Below are 24,858 nucleotides of genomic sequence, written 5' to 3' on the forward strand. Positions count from 1 at the left end.
AGTAACTCAGCGGAACAGGCAGCGTCTCTGGAGAGAAGGAATGGGTGACGTTTCGGGTCTAGACCGTTCTTCAGTCTGATCTCTTCGGTAAGGTCTTGACCCGGAACGTCACCCATTCCTTCTCTCCAGAGATGCTGCCTGTCCCACTGAGTTACTCCAGCACTCTGTGAAACGTCACCCATTCCTTCTCTCCAGAGATGCTGCCTGTCCCACTGAGTTACTCCAGCTTTTTGTGTCTATCTTGGTGTAAACCAGCATCTGCAGTTCCTTCCTAAACAGCTGAATTCCATAACTGGGTTATAGATAGATATGGGTATCACTGTTCTCTTAACACATACACAAGAGAAACTGTGCAGTATGTTATGTCAAATGTGTAGGAAGGAACTGCAGATGCTGGTTTACATCGAAGATAGACACAAAATGCTGGAGTGACGCAGCGACACAGGCAGCATCTCTGGAGAGAAGGAATGAGCGACGTTTCTGGTCGAGACCACTCTTCACTGGTCAGATGGGTCTTGACCCGAAACGTTATCCATTCGTTCTGACCAGAGATGCTGCCCGTTCAGCTGAGTCACTCCAGCATTTTGGTTCTATGTTAGGTCAAATGTGGTACAAGTTTAAAGAGAACCATTTTTTGGAATATTTTTCAGGGAAGGTAAAATTATTTGTACTTGGGACATGTAGAAAGCTGTTCTTACCAGTGCTGGGAGGAGACTTTCCGGTCTGCTTCGCATGCAACTGGACGGATTTATCATTTGTCTTTTCGGGAATAGCTTTGATGAAGAAATCTGCAACGTCCACAAGGAACTCCACGCTGGCACATATGTACAAATGCTCCAGTACAGCCACGATCGAGGTCTCGTCCTCCAGTTGACTGTATTGCAACTCAATCATCACAGTTTCCCCCGAGCCTCGCTTTTTCTCAATCATTCTGCAGAGAAGTATGCCGATAATTTATGCACATTCCACGTCACAGTAAAATATTATTGAATGCCACGCACAACAAGAGTTTAGTTTAGATATACAGCACGGTGCCCACCCCTTCAGCCCACCGTGTCCGCCCCAAACACCCACCACCACACTTGTTCCATGTCCTCCCATTCTCTCATCCACTCTGCACACTTGGGACAGTTTACAGAGACCAATTAACCTACAGACCCGCATGGTCTCCTAATCTGAGGAAAGACATTCTAGCCTTAGAGGGAGTACAGAGAAGGTTCACCAGATTGATCCCTGGGATGGCAGGACTTTCATATGAAGAAAGACTGGATAGACTAGGCTTATACTCACTGGAATTTAGAAGACTGAGGGGGGATCTTATTGAAACATATAAAATTCTTAAGGGGTTGGAGAGGCTAGATGCGGGAAGATTGTTCCCAATGTTGGGAAAGTCCAGAACCAGGGGTCACAGTTTAAGGATAAGGGGGAAGTCTTTTAGGACTGAGATGAGAAAACATTTCTTCACACAGAGTGTGGTGAGTCTGTGGAATTCTCTGCCACAGAAGGTAGTTGTGGCCAGTTCATTGGCTATATTTAAGAGGGAGTTAGATGTGGCCCTTGTGGCTAAAGGGATCAGGGGGTATGGAGAGAAGGCAGGTACAGGTTACTGAGCTGGATGATCAGCCTTGATCATATTGAATGGCGGTGGAGGCTCGAAGGGCCAAATGGCCTACTCCTGCACCTATTTTCTATGTTTCTATGTTTCTATGTCTTTGGGATGTGGGAGGAAACCGGAGCGCTCAGAGGAAATCCACACAGTCACAGAGAGAATGGGCAAACTCCACACAGATAGCACCCTGTCAGGAGTCTCTGGCACTGTGAGGCAGCAGCTCTACCAGCTGCACCAGTGTGCTGCCCCTTAATCGTCTGAGGTTCGTGACCTCAGGTGATCGACCATAAGTACTGATGCAGATGAGAGAGTGAGAGAGTGACAAAAATGAACCATGATAAGAGAATAAAACACACAATTCATTCTGACCTCTGTGTAACTTTCTCAACCCCTGGTCTTAGATCATCCAGTGTACATGTAGTGAGTTTCATATCAAACATCAATGAGCCGTCGGAGATCATTTTCCCTGAGGCAGTGGTGAGATGCAACCTGAACTCGCCCAGTGGTGAACCTCCCTGGCGGTGCTCCAATCCACTGGCCTGCGTTGGGCAAAACAATAGAGACAAAGCCATTCAGTGCTCAGAATACCCAACTCAATTAAACAAGCACATCACACCAAATCATCACATTTCAGTAATATTGTGCACAAATGGCAGAGTGCAAGTCTCAATCTACACAAAGGTGCTAGTTATACAAACATGGCAGACAGCGAGAGAGATTGGAATCCCAACAGCCAACAATGGCCGGACTCCTTTACCATTGTTACTTTTTTGCATATCTTTCATTCATCTATATACTACAACTCTCGTTTGTTTGTTTGTTTGTTCCTGAACTACAGCCAAAACGGTACACGATAGCGTGACAATTTTAGGCCCACCTTACTCACCGTCGTTCCTTTGGTGCTAATGGAAGAAGTTTAATTGAAATTGGTGTTATATTTTAAAGTTATTCACATTTTAAAGTTTAAAACTATCTCCTAGGGAGGGAGGGAGGGGGGGAGGAGGGAGGGGGGAGGAGAGAGCATAAGGGGGGTTGAGGGGGATGGAGTGGGGGGGGGAAGGGTTAAGAAGGGGGATGGGGAGGGGAGGAGGGAAGGAGAGGGGAAGGGGGGAAGAGGGGGTAGAGGGGAGGGGAGGGAAGGGGGGGAAGAGGGGAGGGGAGAGGGGGGAGAGGGGAGGGGGAGGGGGAGGGAGGAGAGGGGAGGAGGGAGGAGAGCATGCTGCACCAATGCAGAGGTTTGGGCCTAACGGGTCCACTTGGTCTAGTTTGTTCTATATCTCTCTACATCACCGTCTATATCTCTCATTTCTCTTTTCCCCGACTCTCAGTCTGAAGAAGGGTTTCGACCCGAAACATCACCTATCCATGTTCTTCAGAGATGCTATCTGACCCGCTGAGTTACTCCAGCTTTTTGTGTCTATCTTTGGAATCCTCACTTTGTTACACCGCCCAAGGACATTGTGGGTGAATGTGTCACTTGGAGGATGAGGAGGGTTGGAGGAATAAAGGTGGACAGCAAGAAAGGAGGGGGCAAAGGGGGTGGCAGGGCTAGGCTGGGTATGGGCGAGGATGGCATTGGGGTGTTGGGGAAGACAGAGAACGAGAAAGGGAAGGCCCGGATAGAGTGGATGTGTGGAGAATGTTTCCGCTAGTGAGAGAGTCATAGCCTCAGAATAAAAGGCCGTACCTTTAGAAAGGAGATGAGAAGGAATGTTTCTAGTCAGAAGGTGGTGAATCTGTGGAATTCTTTGCCACAGATGGCAGTGGAGGCCGTCAATAGATATGTTTCAGGCAGAGATTGACAGATTTTTGATTAGTCCGGATGTCAGGGGTTATGGAAAGGCAGGAGAATGGGATTGAGAGGGAAAGAAAGATCAGCCATGATTGAATGGCGGAGTAGACCTGATGGGCCGAATGTCCTTATTCTGCTCCTGGAACATGAGAAGCGGAGAGGTTCTCTCAGAGCTCCATTATACAAGATATGGGACAGATAATTAACAACAGAATCAAAAGTACATTTAGAAGTTATTCATGAAAGTGAAATTTTAATTCGGAGTGACTGAGAGGGAAAATTACACCTGTGGCAATTTTGATCTTGTGGATGCTCAGGACAACATAAGCTAAGTGTCAGAGTTCCGAATGTTTACTGGTGTTACCGAAGATTGAAGAAACACCATACAGAGATTGATAAACAAATATAATTATAAAGCGTAGGTGCTACATAATATAGCTTAGTGCTGACCACATTTTACCGTGGGATCAAGAACACTCTGGCTATCTCTGTGCTGCTTTGATGTCCATTTTCAATCTTTGCCTCATGGCACAAAGGTAATAAATCAGAGAAAAGGGTCTGTCCACAAAAAAATGTTTCTGCTGTTACGTTGTTGAAAGAAAATGTCACTGAAACAGTCTGATAAAGGAATCTGAAGAAGGGACATGAGCCCTTACTCCTTTTCTCCAGAGCTGCTGTCTGACCCGCTGAGATACTCCAGCTTTTTGTCTCTATCTTAAAGGTACAGTCTTTCTGAGCAGGGATCGGCAGCAGACTGCAAAGATGAGCTGGCCGTGGGAACGACTAAACTAGCTCAGTAAAACATCACGCTATTGCACTTCCAGTCTCTGTACAATTACAATGTTCAAAGACATTTGGACAGGAAAGATTTGATGCAGTCAATTGGGATGTATGTAGATACGTCAGCATGGATGAGTTGGGTTGAAAGGGCTCAATTCTGTGATTCTCTGAACACGTTCCCATGAAGATGAAGGGGAAAGACGCAAATTCTGTGCAAACCTAATGCCATGTGATATTGAAAGCTTAATAAAGACAAAAAAAATGAAGCATAGAGCTAAAGTACAGGCACCAAAAACCTTATTGCAGGGAAGTAAATGCAAACATCACACATGCATTGCGATTGAGGCCCTTCAGGAGTCTGTATCTTTTCCTTGCCTGACATCCCATCCAGTCAAGTGAATCTGTGGTTTTCACCCAGAGGGTTGTGAATCTGTGGAATTCTCTGCCACAGAAGGCAGTGGAGGCCAATTCACTGGATGTTTTCAAGAGAGAGTTAGATAGAGCTCTTAGGACTAACGGAATCAAGGGATATGGGGAGAAAGCAGGAACAGGGTACTGATTCTGGATGATCAGCCATGATCATATTGAATGGCAGTGCTGGCTCGAAGGGCCGAATGGCCTGCTCCTACACCTATTTTCCAGGTTTCTATACGGTGTAAAGGAAGTCTTCATTTACCCAATTTCAAAACACCAATGCTTGCCCCACAGAATTAACTCTTGGCTGTGTAGCTTTGAACAATTTGGAAAGTAAAACAAAAAGTATTTTCACCCTCAAAAATGAGTCATACCTGTTTGAGATCTTCAGTGTTCAGCATGATGGACAGGGATTCAAACTTGAAATCAAACTTCAAGGTGTCAAAGGGCTGAGGTTTAGCTGCTGATTCTGCACGGCACACCTCACCTGTGGCCCCATGTGGGGGCTCTGCAAACAACAGCAAAAACCATCATCACAAATCACAATGCATTTGACCAATCTGCATCAAAATAAACTCCACTAACCTAACTTTGCAGTTGAGTTTAGTTTTGTTTAGAGATACAGCATGGAAACAGGCCCTTCGGCCCACCGAGTCAACGCTGACCAGCGATCGCTGCATATTAACATTAGCCAACACACACTAGGGACAATGTTTACATTTACCAAGCCAATTTACTTACATACTTGTACGTCTTTGGAGTGTGGGAGGAAACCAAAGATCTCCGAGAAAACCCACGAGGTCACGGGATGAACATACAAACTCCTTACAGACAGCACCCGTAGTTGGAATCAAACCTGAGTCTCTGGAGCTGCAAGCACTGCAAGGCAGCAACTCTACCGCTGCGCCACCGTTTAAGGTAAAAAACGATTCTCATTAAGGATAGCACAATTACCATTGCTCTTACACGTGATAATATTATTATTTGATGCTAATACAATAACACCTTCCGCAAAAAGTGGCCTAACACAGGTAGTTCTGCTATAACACATGATTTCATAGTGCGAATTGGATATAACGCAATGAATGAATAAGTGATATCTATTTGTATTAAGCAGGCATAAATATTGGAGAAACTCAGTGGGACAGGCAGCATCTCTGGAGAGAAGGAATGGTTGACGTTTTGGGTCGAGACCCTTCTTTAGTCTTGACCTGAAACGTCACCCATTCCTTCTCTCCAGAGATGCTGCCTGAACCGCTGAGTTACTCCAGCATTTTGTGTCCACCTTCGATGTAAAGTTCTTTCCTACACAAGCAGGCATAAACGATTATTACGTGATTTCTATCAGGGACTTAAGAACAAAAGTTACTTTGGAATCTGACAAGCAGAAAAAATCTGTCTTGGAGAAAAAAAACAGCCTAGGGTATGTCCATGTAACCTCCCACAATAATTAGTCTCAAGAATCCAGCCTGTCATCCTCCCCTTCTTTGTCTGCCCAAAATACATTGTTACTGTTAGGATTATAGTCATAGAGTGCTACAGTGTGGAAACAGGCCCTTCGTTCCAACTCGTCCACACCGGCCAACAATGTCCCAGCTACACTAGTCCCACCTGCCTGCATTTGGTCCATATCCCTCCAAACCTGTCCTATCCATGTACCTGTCATGGGATAGTCCCAGCCTCAACTACCTCCTCTGGCAGATTGTTCCATACATCCACCACCCTTTGTATGAAAAAGTTACCCCTCGGATTCCTATTAAATCTTTTCCCGAATTCACAACACAAGGAACTGCAGATGCTGGTTTACTAAAAAAGGGACAAAAAGCTGGAGTAACTCAGCGGGACAGGTAGCATCTCTGGAGAGAAGGAATGGGTGACGTTTCGGGTCGAGACCCTTCTTCAGCCATTTTCACCTGAAGGTGGTCATTGGAATTGACAAGAACCACTTCTACTGACACTTGTGCAATTATACTCTATGAAACAATGTAACACGCAGCCTTTAGTATTTTTAGTTTGCAGTAACAAAAATAAACACTTTGCTTTTGAAAAGACTATTTTTGAAAATCTAGTGGCAAATCGCTTTATTTTGAATCTGTGACTCTCCTGCACCGATTCCCGTTTGCCATTGATACAATTGTTTTTACAACACGATTATCTATAACATGAGGTTTCTCCCACTGACCGCATGGGTTTTCTCCGAGATCTTCAGTTTCCTCCCACACTCAAAAAACATACAGGTTTGTAGGTTAATTGGCTTGGTACAGGTGTAAATTGTCCCTCATGGGCATAGGATAGTGTCAGTGTACGGGGATCGCTGGTTGGCGTGAACTCGGTGGGATGAAGGGCCTGTTTCCGCGCTGTATCTCTGAACTAAACTAAACTGAATCTATTATCCAGCTTAACATTTGGGCCGCTGAATGGCGAGTTTGTATGGTGGGGTCGAGGGTTTGTATGGTGGGGTCGAGGTCGAGAGTTTGTATGGTGGGGTCGAGGGTTTGTATGGTGGGGTCGAGGTCGAGAGTTTGTATGGTGGGGTCGAGAGTTTGTATGGTGGGGTCGAGGGTTTGTATGGTGGGGTCGAGGTCGAGAGTTTGTATGGTGGGGTCGAGGTCGAGGGTTTGTATGGTGGGGTCGAGGTCGAGGGTTTGTATGGTGGGGTCGAGGTCGAGGGTTTGTATGGTGGGGTCGAGGGTTTGTATGGTGGGGTCGAGGGTTTGTATGGTGGGGTCGAGGGTTTGTATGGTGGGGTCGAGGGTTTGTATGGTGGGGTCGAGGGTTTGTATGGTGGGGTCGAGGGTTTGTATGGTGGGGTCGAGGGTTTGTATGGTGGGGTCGAGGGTTTGTATGGTGGGGTCGAGGGTTTGTATGGTGGGGTCGAGGGTTTGTATGGTGGGGTCGAGGGTTTCCGCAGTCACCTCACTGACACTCGCATTGGGGTGAACTCATGCGATGCGTTTTATTTACAGTGGTAAAGAAGTCTAGGACCACATGGTTCTCGCTGTCAGAGCACACATGCTGTGGTGCTGGCGATCTCACACGGCCCGCACAGTCTGGTTTTGAAGGAGACGTGGGAATGTCAGGCTTCTCCCTATAGGTGACCCTTGCCTGGAGAGAAGGCGCTGGCAGTGTGAGACCTATCCTGGCCGCTGAGCCTTGGGGCTTGAAGAGGCGAGATTGCCGTTCTCTGCGTTATCCTCACGGCTCAGTCCTTGCCTCTGCGTGCAGTCCCTCCTTGTCCGTGGCCAACCTCTCTATCAGTCACGGCATCAATATTCGAGTTACAAATTGAAGCCCGACATGTCGACTTGAAATGTCGACTGTCCATTTCTCTCCACAAATGCTGCCTGATCCCCTCCGCAATCTTGGTTTTATTCGGTCCAGATCTTTGCATCTGCACTTTCTTTTCTCTCCTGTCACTATTTGAATTTCAAATGGTTGTATGAAAGTGCAATGATAGCAGAAGAAAAGGACAACCTTCACAAGATAATTCTATTGACAGTGATAGACATAATATGCTGTTGGTCCTCCGTGTGCCGCAAAACAGCGCCGACCCGCCTTGGCATGGACTCCACAAGACCCCTGAAGGTGTCCTGTGGTATCTGGCACATTAGCAGCAGATCCTTCAAGTCCTGTAAGTTGCGAGGTGGAGCCACCGTGGATCGGACTTGTCGATCCAGCACATCCCACAGATGCTCAATCGGATTGAGATCTGGAGAATTTGGAGGCCAGGGCAACACCGTGAACACTTCATCATGTTCCTCAAACCATTCCCGAACAACGTGTGCAGTGTGGCAGGGTGCATTATCCTGTTGAAAGAGGCCACTGCCATCTGGGAATACCATTGCCATGAAGGGGTGTACCTGGTCTGCAACGATGTTTAGGTAGGTGACACGTGTCAAATTGACATCCACATGAATGGCCGGACCTAGGGTTTCCCAGCAGAACACAGGAGGGTGGAGGCCAATTCACTGGATGTTTTCAAGAAAGAGTTAGATTTAGCTCTTGGGGCTAACGGGGTATGGGGAGAAAGCAGGAACGGGGTACTGATTCTGGATGATCAGCCATGATCATATTGAATGGCGGTGCTGGCTCGAAGGGCCCTATGGCCTACTCCTGCACTTATTTTCGATGTTTCTATGTTTTTAAATGCAGTGACAGAAACTGCACACAATACTCCATGTGTGGCATAATCAATATTTTGTAAAATTGTAACATAATGTCCCAATTGTTATATTCTATGCCCTGAGCTGTGATGGTAATCATGCCATATGCCATCTTCAACATCCTATCTACCCATGAACCCACTTTCCAACACACATTGGTCACTTCAGATAGAACAGATTGAACATTAACTCTGCTATGCGTTTCACATGGTGACCCCAATAATAGGAACTCAGTTCCAATGGGCCATGAATCTGAATGGATGCAATGTATTGTACTCAGATGCTTTTGCACAATACAGATTAACATGGAGTGGCTAAAAAATAGAAAGCAGCCTGTTAACCTGCCCGCTTTCAAGAGAACTCTCTTGGACTTCTACAGGTGTACAGTAGAGAACATTGACTGGTTGCTTCACGGCCTGGTTCGGCAACTTGAACGGCCAGGAACGAAGAAGACTGCAAAAAGTGGTGAACACTGCCCAGTCCATCCCCGCAATCAAAGGGATCTACTGGAGTCACTGCCTCCAAAAGGCAGCCGGCATCATCAGAAACCCACACCACCCTGGCCATGCTCTCATTTCACTCTTGTCATTGGGAAGAAGATACAGGAGCCTGAAAACAGTGAAGTCCAGGTTCAGAAACAGCCTTTTCCCTGCAGCCATCAGGCTATTAAACACTACAACCTCCAAATAAGCTCTGAACTGCATAGACTTGGGGGCGTTGGTTTTGTCTTTTTGCATAATTATTGCTTGTTTGTTTGTTTTTAATGTATGTATGTATATGTAAATATATGAACCTTTTTTTTGTTTCTTAAATTGTTTACAGTGTACTGTGTTTACATATTCTGTCGTGTTACTGCAAGTAAGCATTTCATTGTTCTGTTTGGGACAGCTGACAATAAAACACTCTTGACTCTTGAAATTAATTCAGATAGATAACACGATAACACACAAATAAAATAACATTGATTTCAGGGAAAGAATCTTCAAAGTTATTAATACCTTCACACAGGTTGGCTGGAGAGACTAATTTTCCCTCTGGCATTTTGTTCAAGCCTTCTTTGGCAGCACTCTGATCATTAGTGACGTCACCAAGGTTTTCCAGTGGGATTCTCAGCAAGAGAGCTAAATCATCCTGACTCACTGTAATCTGCAGTAAGAAAAATACATCTAAGAATCAACTTGCATTTGATTTTCATTGTTTTTTGGGTTACTTAACATTACTGATTTTTTATCAACTAAAAAGTAGTATCCAGTAAAAGTCAGGATAGTACAAGCTAACTGGAACACAACCATCTAAAGATAAGAGGGTGAGAGGGGGAGGAAGGGGAGGGGAAACAAAGGGAGGGGAAAGTTTAGTTTAGCTTCGTTTAGTTTAGTTTAGAGATACAGGGCGGAAATAGGCCCTTCAGCCCACCGCGTCCGCACAGACCAGTGATCCCTGCACATTAACACTATCCTACACACACGACCCGAAACGTCACCCATTCCTTCTCTCCAGAGATGCTGCCTGACCCGCTGAGTTACTCCAGCATTTTGTGTCTATCTTCAATTTAAACCAGCAACTGCAGTTCTTTCCTACACAGGGACAATTTACACTTATACTAAGCCAATTAACTGCAAACCTGTACATATTTGGAGTGTGGGAGGAAACCGAAGTTCTCGGTGAAAACCCACGCAGTTCACAGGGAGAACGTACAAACTCCATACAGGCAAGCACCCATAACCTGGGTCTCTGGCGCTGTAAGTACAGTAAGGCAGTAACTTTACCGCTGCGCCACTGTGTCGCCCTGACCGTTGACACATGATGCTCAGAATGTGCTGAGAAGCAGCAACAAACATGGGCAGGAATCTGTGTTCCTCTTTGAGCAATGTCTGGTGATAGCGCATGCTCGTCTCCACACTTTAGGTGCTGCAGTCACTTTGCATCCATCACTCAGGCAATCTATTCCAGGTACTCTCTGCGTGAAAATCTGGTTCCTCAGATTCCCTCTAAATCTCTTACCCCTAACCCCAACCTACAACCTCTAGTTTTATTGATCTCTGACAAGGGGAACAGATTCCTGTATCAACCCTACCAACACCCCTTACGATTTTATATACCTCTACAGGAGAATCAAGCAAAGCAGAGCTGAAGCCAAGATCAGATATTGTTGAGCGGTGGAGATGGCACAAGAGGCCACAGGAACTTGTTCTGCTCCTGTCCTTGCACTCTTGAAATGCAGGTCGTTATTGTTGGTCTCAAAATTAGAACCAACTAATCTTAGTTAACCTGCAGTGTGGCACGATGGTGCAGCAGTAGAGTTGCTGCCTTACAGCACGGTTCCATTCTGACAATGGGTGCTGACTGCACAGAGTCTGTATGTTTCCCTGTGACTACGTGGGTTTTCTCTGGGTGCTCCGGTTTCCTTCCACACCACAATGACGTGCAGGTCTGCAGGTTAATTTGCTTCAGTAAAATTATAAATGTCCCTCGTGTGTAGGAGAGTGCTAGTATACTACACTGTGTACACTGTATAGTATACTAAATCACTAGTCGGCATGGTCTCGGTGGGCCAAAGGGCCTTTTTCAGCACTGTATCTCTCAAATCTAAAGTCTACATTCCGTAGTTCTACTTACGCAGTTAATTTTATGCATCACAAGCAGTTAATTTTTCTCCTTACATTCAACAATTCTTCAATATAAAAAGCCAGAAAACATCAGCATATCATTCTGTATTTAACAAGTACTTAACTTGTTTTTCTTATTTGAAGACTTGTAAAAAAATACTTACACTCATAGCTTTTAGATCTCCATGAATTTCTATGCCGGGGATTTGGTGATACCACGCTACAGCTAAGTTTCGTTTTATTGTCAAGAGCAAGTTCACTGGCTGCAGGATCTGAAAATCAGGCTGCTCCGAGTCTTTCTGCAGAATAGTTCTGTCATCCAGGAACAAAATACAGCAATCAAAAAACTAGAACACAATTGGTCAATCACTCATCAACTGTAATACAGCATAGTAAAAACCATCACAGAATCATCATTGAAAAAAACAGAGTGCTTTAGTGCTTTTTTAAAAACATTTTCAGAAAAAAATTGTGTCTTGAATAACGTGTGCTTTTAAAATCGGAGAAAGGAACTGCAGACGAAATGTGTAGGAGACGTGTAGTCCGAGAACAGTCTTGACCCGGAACATCACCTATTCCTTTTTTCCGGAGAAACTGTCTGATACACTGAGTTACTCCAGCTTTTTGTGTCTATCTTGGAAAGGAACTGCAGATGCTGGTTTACAAAAAATGAGACAAAGTGTTGGAGTAACCCAGCGGGTCATGCAGTATACATTCTTCGGTAGCTCCTTGGATAGAGGATGGCTTACTTGCATTCTTTGTTTGGGGTTGGCTCTGAGAGGTGTTTGGTGGAAGAGGTGAAATGGGTCATGCATGTCCATCTCCCATTTCTTGGTCTGAAGAAGCGTGCCAATACGAAACGTCACCTATTTGTTTTCTCCAGAGATGCCTGACCTGCTGAGTTACTCCAGCATGTTGTGTCTAACTTCAGTGTAAACCAGCGTCTCCAGTTCCTTCCTACACACTGGAGAACATGAATAGGCAACGTTTCGGGTCGGGACCATACTTCAGACAATGTGGTGGGGGGGGGGGGGGGGGGGGAGAAAGCTTGAATCAAAAGCTGAAACGATGAGGGCATGACCAAGTTTGAGAAGTTAGGTAGATATAGGTGAGGGGAGAACAAAATGTGTAAGAAATGTCTGAAGAAGGGTCTCAACCCGAAATATCACCCATTCCTTCTCTCCAGAGATGCTGCCTGTCCCGCTGAGTTACTCCAGCATTCTGTGTCTACCTGCAGGTGAGGGGGGTTGATTGGAAGATGGTTGGACAAAGGCCAGAGATTAAAAGAGAAAAAAATGAGATAATGAGATAAGGAGAGAAGAGGTGTGAATAGTGCAGCCAGAGAATGGAATTGAGGTTGAAGGGGGTGGGGGGAGAGGGAAGGGGGGAAATGGGCGTGAATCCAGGAGGAGCACAGAGAAGATAGGGTGGGGAAATGTTGGGGTGGGGAGGTCAGAGAGAGGTTGTTTATAAGTTTGTAACCTAAAATTTGAATCTTCTTGCGTTCACATCATCAACCATATTATCTCACAAAGGATAAATCATACAAAACAAATACGCTGGAGCAACTCAGTGGATCAGGCAACACCTGTGGAAGATGTGGATAGAGAACATTTGGGGTTGGGACTCTTCAGATGCATCCTGACCCGAAACATCGCCCATCCATGTCCTCCACAGATGCTGCCTTACCCACTCCAGCACTTGTTTTTTTTGTAAACCAGCATCTGCAGTTCCTTGTATGTCTAAATACTACTTGCATCTGTTTGATAAAACAACTGCGAACTTTCAGACATGAAAATGTAGAGAGTTGGTGCAGAGTGAGTTAAGGTGGCAATGCTGAAGTAAAAGGTTAGCTGTCATCATAGTGAATGCCAGATGAGGCTGAAGGGGCCAGGTTCCTACCCCTGCTTTTATTTCTGATGTTTGTGCAACCCTAATGTGTTCACACACTTACAAATGCTAAAACTCTTTTCAGCAAGACTTAAAAATACATTCATAACTCTCATCTTAATTTACAGTATTTAAACACCAGTTATGTTTCTTGGAGTCAAAGAAACTGCATGAAAATTACCCTTTCGGCCCAACCCCTCCATGTTGAGCAAGAAGCCCCATCTAAGCTAGTCCCATTTCCCTTGTTTAGTCCACAACCCTCTAAACCTTTCCGATCCATATACCTGCCCAAATGCCACTTCTGACTTACTCTTTACTGAATTATATAACCACTCTACCATCACCCCAGGTCATCTCATCTACACAAAACAAACCAATAAAATCAGCTACCTTTATCCATGATTTAGTAAGTGGTTTAACTCTTGTATCAAAATCTTCTTCACTGCCCACCCTGACTGTCAGTGGGAACACCGTTGCCGAGAGCAGAGAAAGGGAAGACACAAGGAGGACAAAACTTGGCGTAGAAAATTATCCAAAAGTGAATCACTTACTAACCTACCAACCTTCCTGTGCCCCATCTTGTCTTTATTTGATGTCTGGCCCAGTACAGTGGTGTTGTCTGCAAACTTGTACATTGAATTGGATTGGTATTTGGCTACACAGTCACGAGTGTATAAGGAGTACAGTAGGGGGCTACCCACCATAGTTAGTGTGTACACGAAGCACTCCCTCACGAAGGAGCATCAATCACCAAGGAGCCCTGCCTAATGCCTTGCTTTTTTGCACAATCGTCTTTCTTTTTGCTGTCTTGCAGAATTTCCGTGTAATTTCTGTATAGTTTCTGTATTATTTATGCTTTTCTATGATGTCTGAGTTGATGTGCCTAAGATGCTGCTGCAAGCAAGTCTTTCATTGTATCTGAATCTCAATGCATATGACAACAAACTCGGCTTGACATGATTTACAACCCAGAGGCATGAATATAGATTTCTCTCTACTTTCTGTATCCCTCCTTGACGCGAGTTGTCCAGTTTCACTGTTTGCATCCCTTCATTTCCACCTCTTCCACAGCCAACAGTGGACCATTGTCTTTCTTCAGTCATCGGTGCGGGCTGTGATTTGTTCTGTACCTGTACCTTTTCATACCTCTAGTTTCCCTCTCCCCCGAATCTCAGTCTGAAGAAGGGTCTTGACCCGAAACGTCACCCATTCCTTCTCTCCAGAGATGCTGCCTGACCTGCTGAGTTATTCCAGCATATTGTGATACCAACCTTACAGAGATCAACAGGGTATTGTTTCCATTTAACAAAATCATTGGAGAGGACTTTAGGATGCACCTTATTTTATCCATTAATTTTTCTGAGAACTGGATTTGGCTGACAAGGCCCATTGCCCCTGTCCTTGAGGCACTGGTGATGAGTTGCTTCTTTGACCACCGTGGTGCTTCTGCTGAAGTTACGTGCACCATATTATTGGGTGGAACACTCCATGTGCTCAATCCGCCTCTCGGAACCAACTGCCCCAAAAGGAATGCCACTAAGCCACCCTCTATCCAAGGACCTACTGAGGAAGGAAACAATGCCCCATTGCTGTGAAGAGGTCTGAAGACATTAGGCCTCTGCAAAATTCAAACTAGACAACTTAAGAAGGAGAAGCACATGATGGATGCAGACCCAAAATGCTGGAATAACTCAGCAGGTCAGGCAGCATCTCTGGAGAGAAGGAATGGGTGACGTTTGAGGACAAGACCCTTCTTCAGAATGATGTCAGGGGAGGGTGCGGGACAAAGTCCTGCCCCCTCCCCTGACATCAGTCTGAAGAAGAGTCTCGACGTGAAACATCACCCATTCCTTCTCTCCAGAGATGCTGCCTGACCCGCTGAGTTACTCCTGGTCAGACTGTGCCGTTGGGTGCAGGTCCAGTCTCTCTAACCAAGGAAGAGTACATTGTTTACAGAGCGAGTGCAGTCTGAAGAAGGGTCTTGACCTGAAACGTCACCCATTCCTTCTCTTCAGAGATGCTGCCTGTCCCGCTGAGTTACTCCAGAATTTTGTGCCTACCTTCGATTTAAACCAGCATCTGCAGTTTTTTTTCCTAGACATGATGGATGCATGACAGTTTACACCAATGAGAAATGTCAAAACTGTTCTATGGCAACTATAATGTTCAACCTTGTACAATTCTTTTCTTTGATGGCACTGCTTTCAAGTTGATGCAGCAGAACACATCTTTAACTCCCTTTTTAACTCGTAAGTTCATGTTCATAAGTTATAGGAGCAGAATTTGGCCATTCGGCCCATCAAGTCTACCATGCCATTTAATCATGGCTGATCTATCTTTCCCTCTCAATCCCATTCTCCTGCCTTCACCCCATAACCTCCGACATGTACAAATTAAGAATCTGTCAATTTCTGCCTTAAAAATATTCATTGTCTTGGCCTCTGCAGTCTTCTGTGACAATGAATAAGTGCATCATCAGTGAGTGAAACTCTTTGTTTTGATATTTGGAGTAAACTGATTACAGAGGGTTATGAGGGACAATAGACAATAGGTGCAGGAGGAGGCCATTTGGCCTTTCGAGCCAGCACCGCCATTCAATGTGATCATGGCTGATCATTCTCAATCAGTACCCCGTTCCTGCCTTCTCCCCATACCCCCTGACTCCGCTATCCTTAAGAGCTCTATCTGGCTCTCTCTTGAATGCATTCAGAGAATTGGCCTCCACTGCCTTCTGAGGCAGAGAATTCCACCTGAGGCAGAGAAGGGTTAAATGTACAGCACAGAAGCTAGCCCATTTGAATGTCCAGGGAGGAATGAGGCACAGTAAGAAGCAGGTCATAAAGTTAAAACTCACAGGAACTCCACAAAGATTACCCCCCTTTCCCACATGTCATTAGTAGTTAAACCGAAGATTTGTCTGAAGAAGGGTCTCGAACCGAAACATCACCTATATATTCTCTCCAGAGATGCTGTCTGACCCGCTGAGTTGCTCCATCTTTTTGTGTCTATCTTCAATTTAAACCAGCATCTGCGGTCCCTTCATATATATTGCCTTTGCAAATTAGATTACAACCCCAAAATCAACTATTGCAAACGTGTTGTACCTTGAGAGCTTGAGATGAGTTAGCTGGATCTCCATGACGTCCACCACAGGTGGGAGTGTGCAGTCTTCAACAGAAATCATGGTGAATTTATTCCGTATCGTAATCAAACCCAGATCTGCCACCACAGCGTTGAGAGACACGGAGGACTCGGGGATGATGATAACTGGGGCTTTCAGGTTAATGTCCATTGCCAGTCGGAAGCTTTTCTGAGCAAAGTCCTTCACGCTGCAGGCTGCTTTCTCAGCAGCTTGTGCTGTGGCCGCACTAAAGGCAGCCTCTGCTGCTTGGAAGGCGTCAAAGAAGTTCTGTTGAACAAAACAGTTGGAAATAATAAACGTCACAGAAATCTCTCGCTGGTAGATAATCAGTTAAAAATCAGTTAAAAGGAAGTTCACACAATGACACATTGAAAAGCTTAGTTTAGTTTAGTAACACAGCGTGGAAACAGGCCCTTCGGCCCACCGTGTCCATGCTGACCAGCGATCCCCACACGCTAACACTATCCTACACATTAGGGACAATTTACAATTTTACCAAGCCAATTATTGTACAAACCTGTACGTTTAGGAGCGGGGAGGAAACCAAAGATCCCGGTCATGGGGAGTGGCATGAAGGGGGTGTGTTGAAGCAAGTGAGGGAGACACACTTAGGGAAGTTACGGCTGCCAACGGTGGAAATTAATGAGATGAGGGAAGCAAAAGGTCGGAAATTGGAAAATACTTGGAGAGCTCTAAGCCTGAAGCAAGTCCCAGATAATGAGGGGGCAAAGCAATTGGTGGCATTGGGAACATGAGAACCAAATATGGAAATTGGAAATATTGCTGTACCAGGCAACAATGCAGATAAGCTGGGACAAAGGGGATGAACACTGCAGAGGTTGAGATAAAGGCAGCAGCATCTGGATGTGCTCACTGAAGATGGAGAACGAGGGGCAACTCGAAAAGCATTTAAATTGTGAGGTTAGGAAGCCACAAATAGAGGGTTCTAGCTAATCATATCATATCATATCATATATATACAGCCGGAAACAGGCCTTTTCGGCCCTCCAAGTCCGTGCCGCCCAGCGATCCCCGCACATTAACACTATCCTACACCCACTAGGGACAATTTTTTTTTACATTTACCCAGCCAATTAACCTACATACCTGTACGTCTTTGGAGTGTGGGAGGAAACCGAAGATCTCGGAGAAAACCCACGCAGGTCACGGGGAGAACGTACAAACTCCTTACAGTGCAGCACCCGTAGTCAGGATCGAACCTGAGTCTCCGGCGCTGCATTCGCTGTAAAGCAGCAACTCTACCGCTGCGCTACCGTGCCGCTAATGTGAAATGTGCAGAGACCAGAGCAGAAATGGGTGATATTTTGGAAGTGTTTGAACGGAGAGGATATGGGGAACAGTAGCTTGGCTTAGGGTCAAAAACGTCTCCCAGATTGTGAACAGTCTGAACCAAATTGCAGTCGTGGGCATCTTGGTCAACAACAATTTTAAAGAAATTGTGACTCTTGGTCGACTGGTGGACAGACAATCAGTCCAAAAAAACAAAGGCTGCTGAAGGTAGAAACCGGTGGTCATCAGGGGTTGTGGCTGGTATATAATCAATATACATTTTATTAGGTACAGAAGATGGAGTAACTCAACAGGACAGGCAGCATCTCCTGAAAAGAAGGAATGGGTGACGTTTCCCGCCCCCTCCCCTGACATCAGTCTGAAGAAGGGTCTCGAACCGAAATGTCATCCATTCCTTCTCTCCAGAGTTACTCCAGCATTTTGTGTCGACCTCTTGTTCGATGCTAGATTATTTGCAGCAATTGTAATGACCATATATTGTCTTTCTGGTGACTGGATAGCACGCAACAAAAAGCTTTTCACTGTACCTCAGTACACGTGACAGTAAACTAAACTGTAAACTGCTGTATTTGATGGTCTTAAATAAAGTCTTAATTCAGTGTCGACATCACCCATTCTTTCTCTCCAGTGATGCTGCCTGTCCCACTGAGTTTCTCCAGCTTTTTGTGTCTATCTTCAGTTTAAACCAGCATCTGCAGTTCCTTCCTACACATGTAATGAGGCCTTTTTGGTGGGGCATGAACAGGCAGAAACAATGATCTGCCAGAACAGTCCAGTTGGTGGATTTGGGGCATCTTGAGATAGAGGCAGGCAGTGGTCGGAGGGGAATATAGGTAAGGCCTCTGCTGAGAACCAACCATTCTGTATCATAAACAGGGAGCTCGGGGTAGGGGGGGAGAAAGCCGGAAAGGGGTAAGGGTTGTGGTCAGAGGGAAGCTGGGGAGAGTTACTCTGGGGGGGTGATGGGGGCTTACTGAGTGATGGTGTGTGAGGGGGCTTTTTTTCTGTCCAGTGCATGCAATTAGGAGGAAGCGTCTGAAGAAGGATCTCAACCCAAAGCGTCACCCATTCCTTCTCTCCAGAGATGCTGCCTGCTGAGTTACTCCAGCACTTTGTGTCAATCTTAGGAGGAATAACTTGTGTCTGATTTGTTTGAGTCTGTGTGCCTGTGATACTGCCACTAGCAAGATATTTCATTTCAGCACCACCCCACCGTAGTTGCTCATATGGCAATAACCTTGAACTTGAACTTCTGGATTTTGGCACGACAAATGGAAAATGTAACTTAGAAGATACTTGTTTGGCATAAACCACAAACAACATTTACAACTTTAGGGATCACTTGTAATGTATACCATCAACTTATTAAGATACATAATCTTCAAATTAGCACTGAATCACAGTTCTCAAAATGATTAATATTAAACATGTGCAAACTTTACACTTACCATTAATGACTTAAAGAACTTGTGCAGGTACACCATCTGGATGCAGCCCAATTGTAAAGCGACTTCCCCGTCTACATTTAACATATCCAGGTAAGCCTCTCCTTCTGTAGCATTACTGCACAGAGCCATCTTGAAGCTGAAGACTTCATCACCAATAATCGACACAACCTAAAAGTACGGTATGAATATCTTTTAATCTGCTTGAAATCATGTTGAACTCTTTCAAAATAACAAATTATTTCTCATTATACTAAAACTCTCGTTTGTTTGTTCCTGAACTATAGCCAAAAGGTGACAATGTTAGGCCCACCTTACTCACCGTCGCCCCTTTGGTGCTAATGGAAGAAGTTTCATTGAAATCGGTGTTATATTTTTTAAGTTATTCACATTTTAAAGTTTAAATTTATCTCCTAGGGAGAGGGGGGGGGAGGGAGGGGGTGGAGAGGGGGGGGCAGGGAGAGGGGGAGGAGAGGGGGAGGGGTGAGGAGAGGGTGCTGCACCAATGCAGGAGAGGTTTGGGCCCAACAGGTCCACATGGTCTAGTTGGACATTAAAAACTAGAGTGCACCAACAAACTGGTATTATTGGCAAAGCAGACGACAGGAATCACTGAAAAGTTTTAAATGTTTTTCACAAACCCTTGAAAACTTCGTGAAAATTCAACTCCACAGACTGAAAAAGATGGAAAAACCTGTAATCACCTGTAACAGGTGAAAAAATTAAGATGACAATCCAATTCTGATGGCTCCTGTGCAACCAGTAAGTTATGGGGGCTGATGTTGTCGACCTCCCCGTGGTGAGCCCTGTCAACTGACCGCAGTCAGGCGAACCACAACTAGAGACAGCAGAAGCAGAAGCAGCTTCATAACTTCTGCTGCCTCAAACGCAAGAAGAAGAAGTAAGTTATGGATACTGAAAAGTAAAAATTACAGATGCCGGAAATCTGAGATAAAACTACAAATCATGGGGAACTACCAACCACACCGGGTAGCATCTATGGAGAGAAGGATCTTTCAATGTCACTTGAAACCACAGAATCACCACCTCTGACTAAAGAAATTCCTCCTCATCTTCTTTCTAAAGGTGTGTCCTTTTATTCTGAGACTATGGCCTCTGGTCCTAGACTCTCCCACTAGTGGAAACATCCTCACCACATCTACTCGATCCATGCCTTTCACGTTTCAATGAGGTCCCCCCTTATCTTTCTAAACTCCAGCGAGTACTGGCCCAGTGCCGTCAAACGCACATCATACGTTACCCCAATCAACTCTGGGATCATTCTCCTAAACCTCCTCTGGACACAGAACCAACACATCCTCAGACACATGGCCCAAAACTGCTCACAATACTTCAATCGTAGTTTCCCTTATTTGGGAGTGAGATAGTTGGCAACCCTGGCTGTACCACCATGCCGCCCACATATCCAGGCTCATGGCTGGCTCATATCCAGACCACATATCCAGGCCAACATCCCACACCCTCCTGGGCATCCTGTGGAAGGACTTTATCTTACACGAACTCTTGCAGGTGGGCCATCCAGTAAAGTATCGGAGACCATAGGCTCATACAGCCTCATCTAAGATCCAAACCCCTGCTAGCTATGACAGGAGGCAATACTGCACAGGGAACTCTGTTTCCCCGGCAAAGCAGGGACTGCAGTTCAGAGATATTCAGAACAATTTACAGCAAATGTAATGGTTTATATAGAAATAGATTTTTTTTAAGTTGAAACACATCAAAACACAATCTGATAAAGTTGGAAAAAAGGATCATGTGAACTTTTCAAGTGAACTTCCCTAACTTTGTGGCCACTCTTGTGTACTGCCTGGGTGAGGTCTGTTACATGATTTTACCGGGTTGTATGCAAAATAAAGCATTTCACTGTACCTAGGGACATGTTACAATAAAGTATCATTGAGTTAATTGAATCACTGATTCTATGCGAGGCCTGTTTCCGGCTGTATATATATGATATGATGATATGATTAGACTCCTTCAAGTGACAATGTGGCGTATGCACCACAACATGCACTGGAAGTCGTGGATTCACACAAGTTCCTGAATTACTTGTGCAGAAGCTGCAGAACATGATTGACTCAACAGTATGGCTCATTATCGACGAGGATAAACAGCTCAAACAGCAACATCACCCATGCTATTTCACAGTAAAGCTGGTATTTCTTTAAAGTTGGCCTGAATGAAAACTTCGACTGGAGGCATAACTAAAATCATGAGCTGCTTATTGCACAGATCAAAAAGGAGCATTTAGGTTTTAGTTTAGATCGAAGATAGATACAGAAAGCTGGAGTACCTCAACAAGTCACAGTGTCTCTAGAGAAAAGGAACAGCTGATGTTTCGGGTCGAGACCCTTCTTCAGACTTTTAGCTTAGTTTAGTTTAGAGATGCAGCGTGGACTCGGCTAACCGAGCCCTGCAATCCCTGCACATTAACACTATCCTACACAGACTAGGGACAATTTTACATTTACACCAAGCCAATTAACCTACAAACCTGCACGTCTTTGTAGAGTAGGAGGAAATCGAAGATCTCCAAGAAAACCCACGCATGTCACGGGTAGAACATACAGATGGCACATGTAGTCAGGATCGAAGTCGGGTCTCTGGCTCTGTAAGGCAGTAGCTCTAACGCTACGCCACTGTGCCGCCAGGTCTGGGCATTATTCCCACTTGCATTAAGCCTGTAGCAAGCTCGAATGAAATAACAAAGCCTAAACCACACTGAATGATTCTTGCAGATGATGAAGAACAACTCACCTTTTTATGCAGAGTCTTCGGGCCAACATCCGTCACGACGATATCTTTCAGTCGGGCAAAAATTTCCGTGCGTTTAGACTGCACAGTGATGGATGCATCCATACCTGCAAAATTGTGTTTGAGAATCAGAGATAATCATAAATTTCATGAATTATGAAATGATGTAATAAAGCAAAAACCTTTTGACCATCAAATCTGGCTCCACCATGAGCAATTAATTGCCCACCCATGCCATCAAACTTGCCAGGAACTTCAGCAATCACGATTCATTCTGGACATTAGTTTGGTTCAAGCTCAGAACCTATAGAACCACTGTAAGGTCATCCTTTATCCAACGCGATTGCCGAAGAAGATCTCTCTTCCTCTGCACGTTTCCTAAATATAATGTCATTTATGCATGACCTCAGACAAGTTCACAAATCATTACTTCCACTTGCTTCATGTGTACATCCTTTGCTGTTTTACATAGAAAATAGGTGCAGGAGGAAGCCATTTGGCCCTTCGAGCCCGTTTTGGTCTGTGCAGTCATTTTTTTTTAAAACAATCATTTATCTCCAATATCGCTGTTTGAAAACCCATCAATCTTTACAGTCTATACAAAATAGAAATAACTTATTTTTAACCGAAGAATTTCTGAAATAACAATAATTTCCAGCAGAGCCACTGAAGGCTCCAACAGGTTAGAACAATACTCTGGGATTCACAGTCCACCTTGGCTGAATTTTATGCCAAAAGAGCAGTTTAAAGTTGCTGAGTCTAAATAGGACAGAATGTTTGGGGGGGGGGAGTAGTAATCAATGGTTTTGAGAAGCATCAGGTCATGCTGATTATTGTTCCATTATTCAACAATAGTATTTCAAATATTCGTAGAGCACGGACACAGGCTCTTCTGCCCAACTTGTCCGTGCCGACCAAGATGCCTCACCTTAGCTAATCCCATTTTCCCCAGTTTGGATTACCCTCTTCAGCGGGTAGTCCATAGAGCTCAGAGGACCATCGGAACACAGCTACCAGCCTTGGAGGGCATCTACAACACACGATGCCTCAGAAAAGCCACCAGCATCCACAAAGACTCTTCACACCCCTGCAACAGTCTGTTCGAACTTCTACCATCGGGCAGACGATACAAGGCCTTCTACGCCCGCACCTCCAGACTCAGGAACAGCTTCATCCCCAGGGCCATAGCTGCTATGAACCGGTCCTGCTGAGCCGGGTGGTCATATCGCACAGTGAACCGGCACAGACCTACTTGCACTTTATTCTGTCTTAAAACTGTTACAATTTGTTTCATTGGGTTGTTTAAATTAATACTGACTAGCTAATTAATTTATTGCATCGTATGGGAGGTGCATTCCCAATCTCGTTGTACCCCTGTACAATGACAATAAAGATATATTGTATTGTATTGTATCACTCTAATCATTTCCGGTACGGAGCTGAAAGTCCCTTGTTCTGCGAGCTCAATAAAATCATGGTCCTTGTTTCAATATAGTAATTGATCTAATTATCAACACCTTAAAATGTTTAAAATTATGGGCTTTTACATCTTGCCGTTTGAGATATATGACAAATCATAAAAACAAAGTTTTTGATGACATGGATATTTAAGCATGTTTAGGGTATTTAGATGGGAGTGGTGGGTAGAAAATGAAAGCAGAAAGATTGTGTCTGTTGGTGGGACCGTGCACAGATGTTTGAGATAATTTTCCAGAACCCTACTTACTTAACCTCCCTAAATGTTACAATAAACGTTTGATCAGACTTCTGCCCCAGCCATAGAGCAATAATGATGTGTGGATTTTAATGGCATCAAGAAGGCAATCCCTTACCATGTACCTATGCGCTGTGAATGGCACGCAACAAAAGCTTTTCACCACACGTGACAATAAACTAAACTATCTAATCTGTACATATAACGTCTCAGGGAAAAACAACATAAAGCACTTTTCTTTATACAGTGCTTGGCCTTGGAATCCAAAGCTTAACCTGGCTTTAAAAAAAAGACACAAAGTGCTGGAGTCACTCAGCGGGTCAGGCAGCATCCAGGGAGAAGGTGATGTTTCAGGTCAGGACCCTTCTTCAGACTATTAACTTGGTTTTGTTTACCTTGTATTTTGACATCAGCAATGCTGGTCTTGTCATCACAGACAAATACGTTCAATGCGCCCAGCTCAGCAGAAAGTTTCAAGTCGAATGTATCAAATGATGCATCTGGAGGCACTGGATTGAAAAAGCACAGTTTGATCAATAATTTGATACGGCACAATTAAGAACCATAGCTATAAATAACAACATTATAAACTTTGTTTGCATTAAATCAGACAGTTGGTTACCACAACTACTTTTTGTCACCGTACTTTGACAAAAATGCCACGGTTTGTGAGTGTGTGAACAGAAGACTTTACAAGAAAGCTTCCAAAAAGGAGGGATCTCAGTTACCAGGTTAGGTTGACACTGGTGTATCTTCATGCAACTGAAGACCACCTGGCAAGCCAAGCCACTGCCCATGACCATGAATCAAGCAGAGATAATCAATCATTTAAAATAAATTGATTAGTAAGGGTGTCAGGGGTTATGGGAAGAAAGCAGGAGAATGGGGCTGTGAGGGAAAGATAGATCAGCCATGATTGAATGGCGGAGTAGACGATGGGCCGAAAGGCTTAATTCTGCTCCTAGAACTTATGAACATGAAAATAAACTTGCAGGGCCCCAGGGAGAGTGCAGGGATGAGGACAGTCTGGATTGCTCTGCAGAGAGCTACCATAGAATACTTGGGTATCCTGTATGGCGATGACTCTCTGACATTGACAACAGAGATAATAAGGTGCAAATGTATTTGTTTCTAAATGCTCTACAAAAATGTTAGCTTTCACTGTTTTGTATGGCGTACCATAAAACTATGACTGCAGTGACATCTATAAACTGCAG

General features: G+C 44.6%; 1 protein-coding gene across 5 annotated transcripts in view; it reads right to left on the reverse strand.

Moving 5' to 3' along the window:
- Positions 1-24,858, reverse strand: part of vps13c (vacuolar protein sorting 13 homolog C) — a 288,791-nt gene that overhangs the window by 120,810 nt on the left and 143,123 nt on the right. For all 5 annotated transcript variants that reach the window (XM_078429970.1, XM_078429968.1, XM_078429967.1 and 2 more), the window contains 9 exons: positions 24,037-24,150; positions 21,931-22,034; positions 19,156-19,323; positions 16,359-16,663; positions 11,529-11,676; positions 9,757-9,904; positions 4,970-5,103; positions 1,979-2,148; positions 699-931 (listed from right to left, as the gene is read on the reverse strand). In XM_078429970.1, coding sequence (XP_078286096.1) covers positions 699-931; positions 1,979-2,148; positions 4,970-5,103; positions 9,757-9,904; positions 11,529-11,676; positions 16,359-16,663; positions 19,156-19,323; positions 21,931-22,034; positions 24,037-24,150 — 1,524 coding nt within the window. The remainder of the gene's footprint in view (positions 1-698; positions 932-1,978; positions 2,149-4,969; positions 5,104-9,756; positions 9,905-11,528; positions 11,677-16,358; positions 16,664-19,155; positions 19,324-21,930; positions 22,035-24,036; positions 24,151-24,858) is intronic.

This window comes from Rhinoraja longicauda, chromosome 38 (genome assembly GCF_053455715.1).
Source record: "Rhinoraja longicauda isolate Sanriku21f chromosome 38, sRhiLon1.1, whole genome shotgun sequence".
In the NCBI taxonomy this organism is placed as follows: Eukaryota; Metazoa; Chordata; class Chondrichthyes; order Rajiformes; family Arhynchobatidae; genus Rhinoraja; species Rhinoraja longicauda.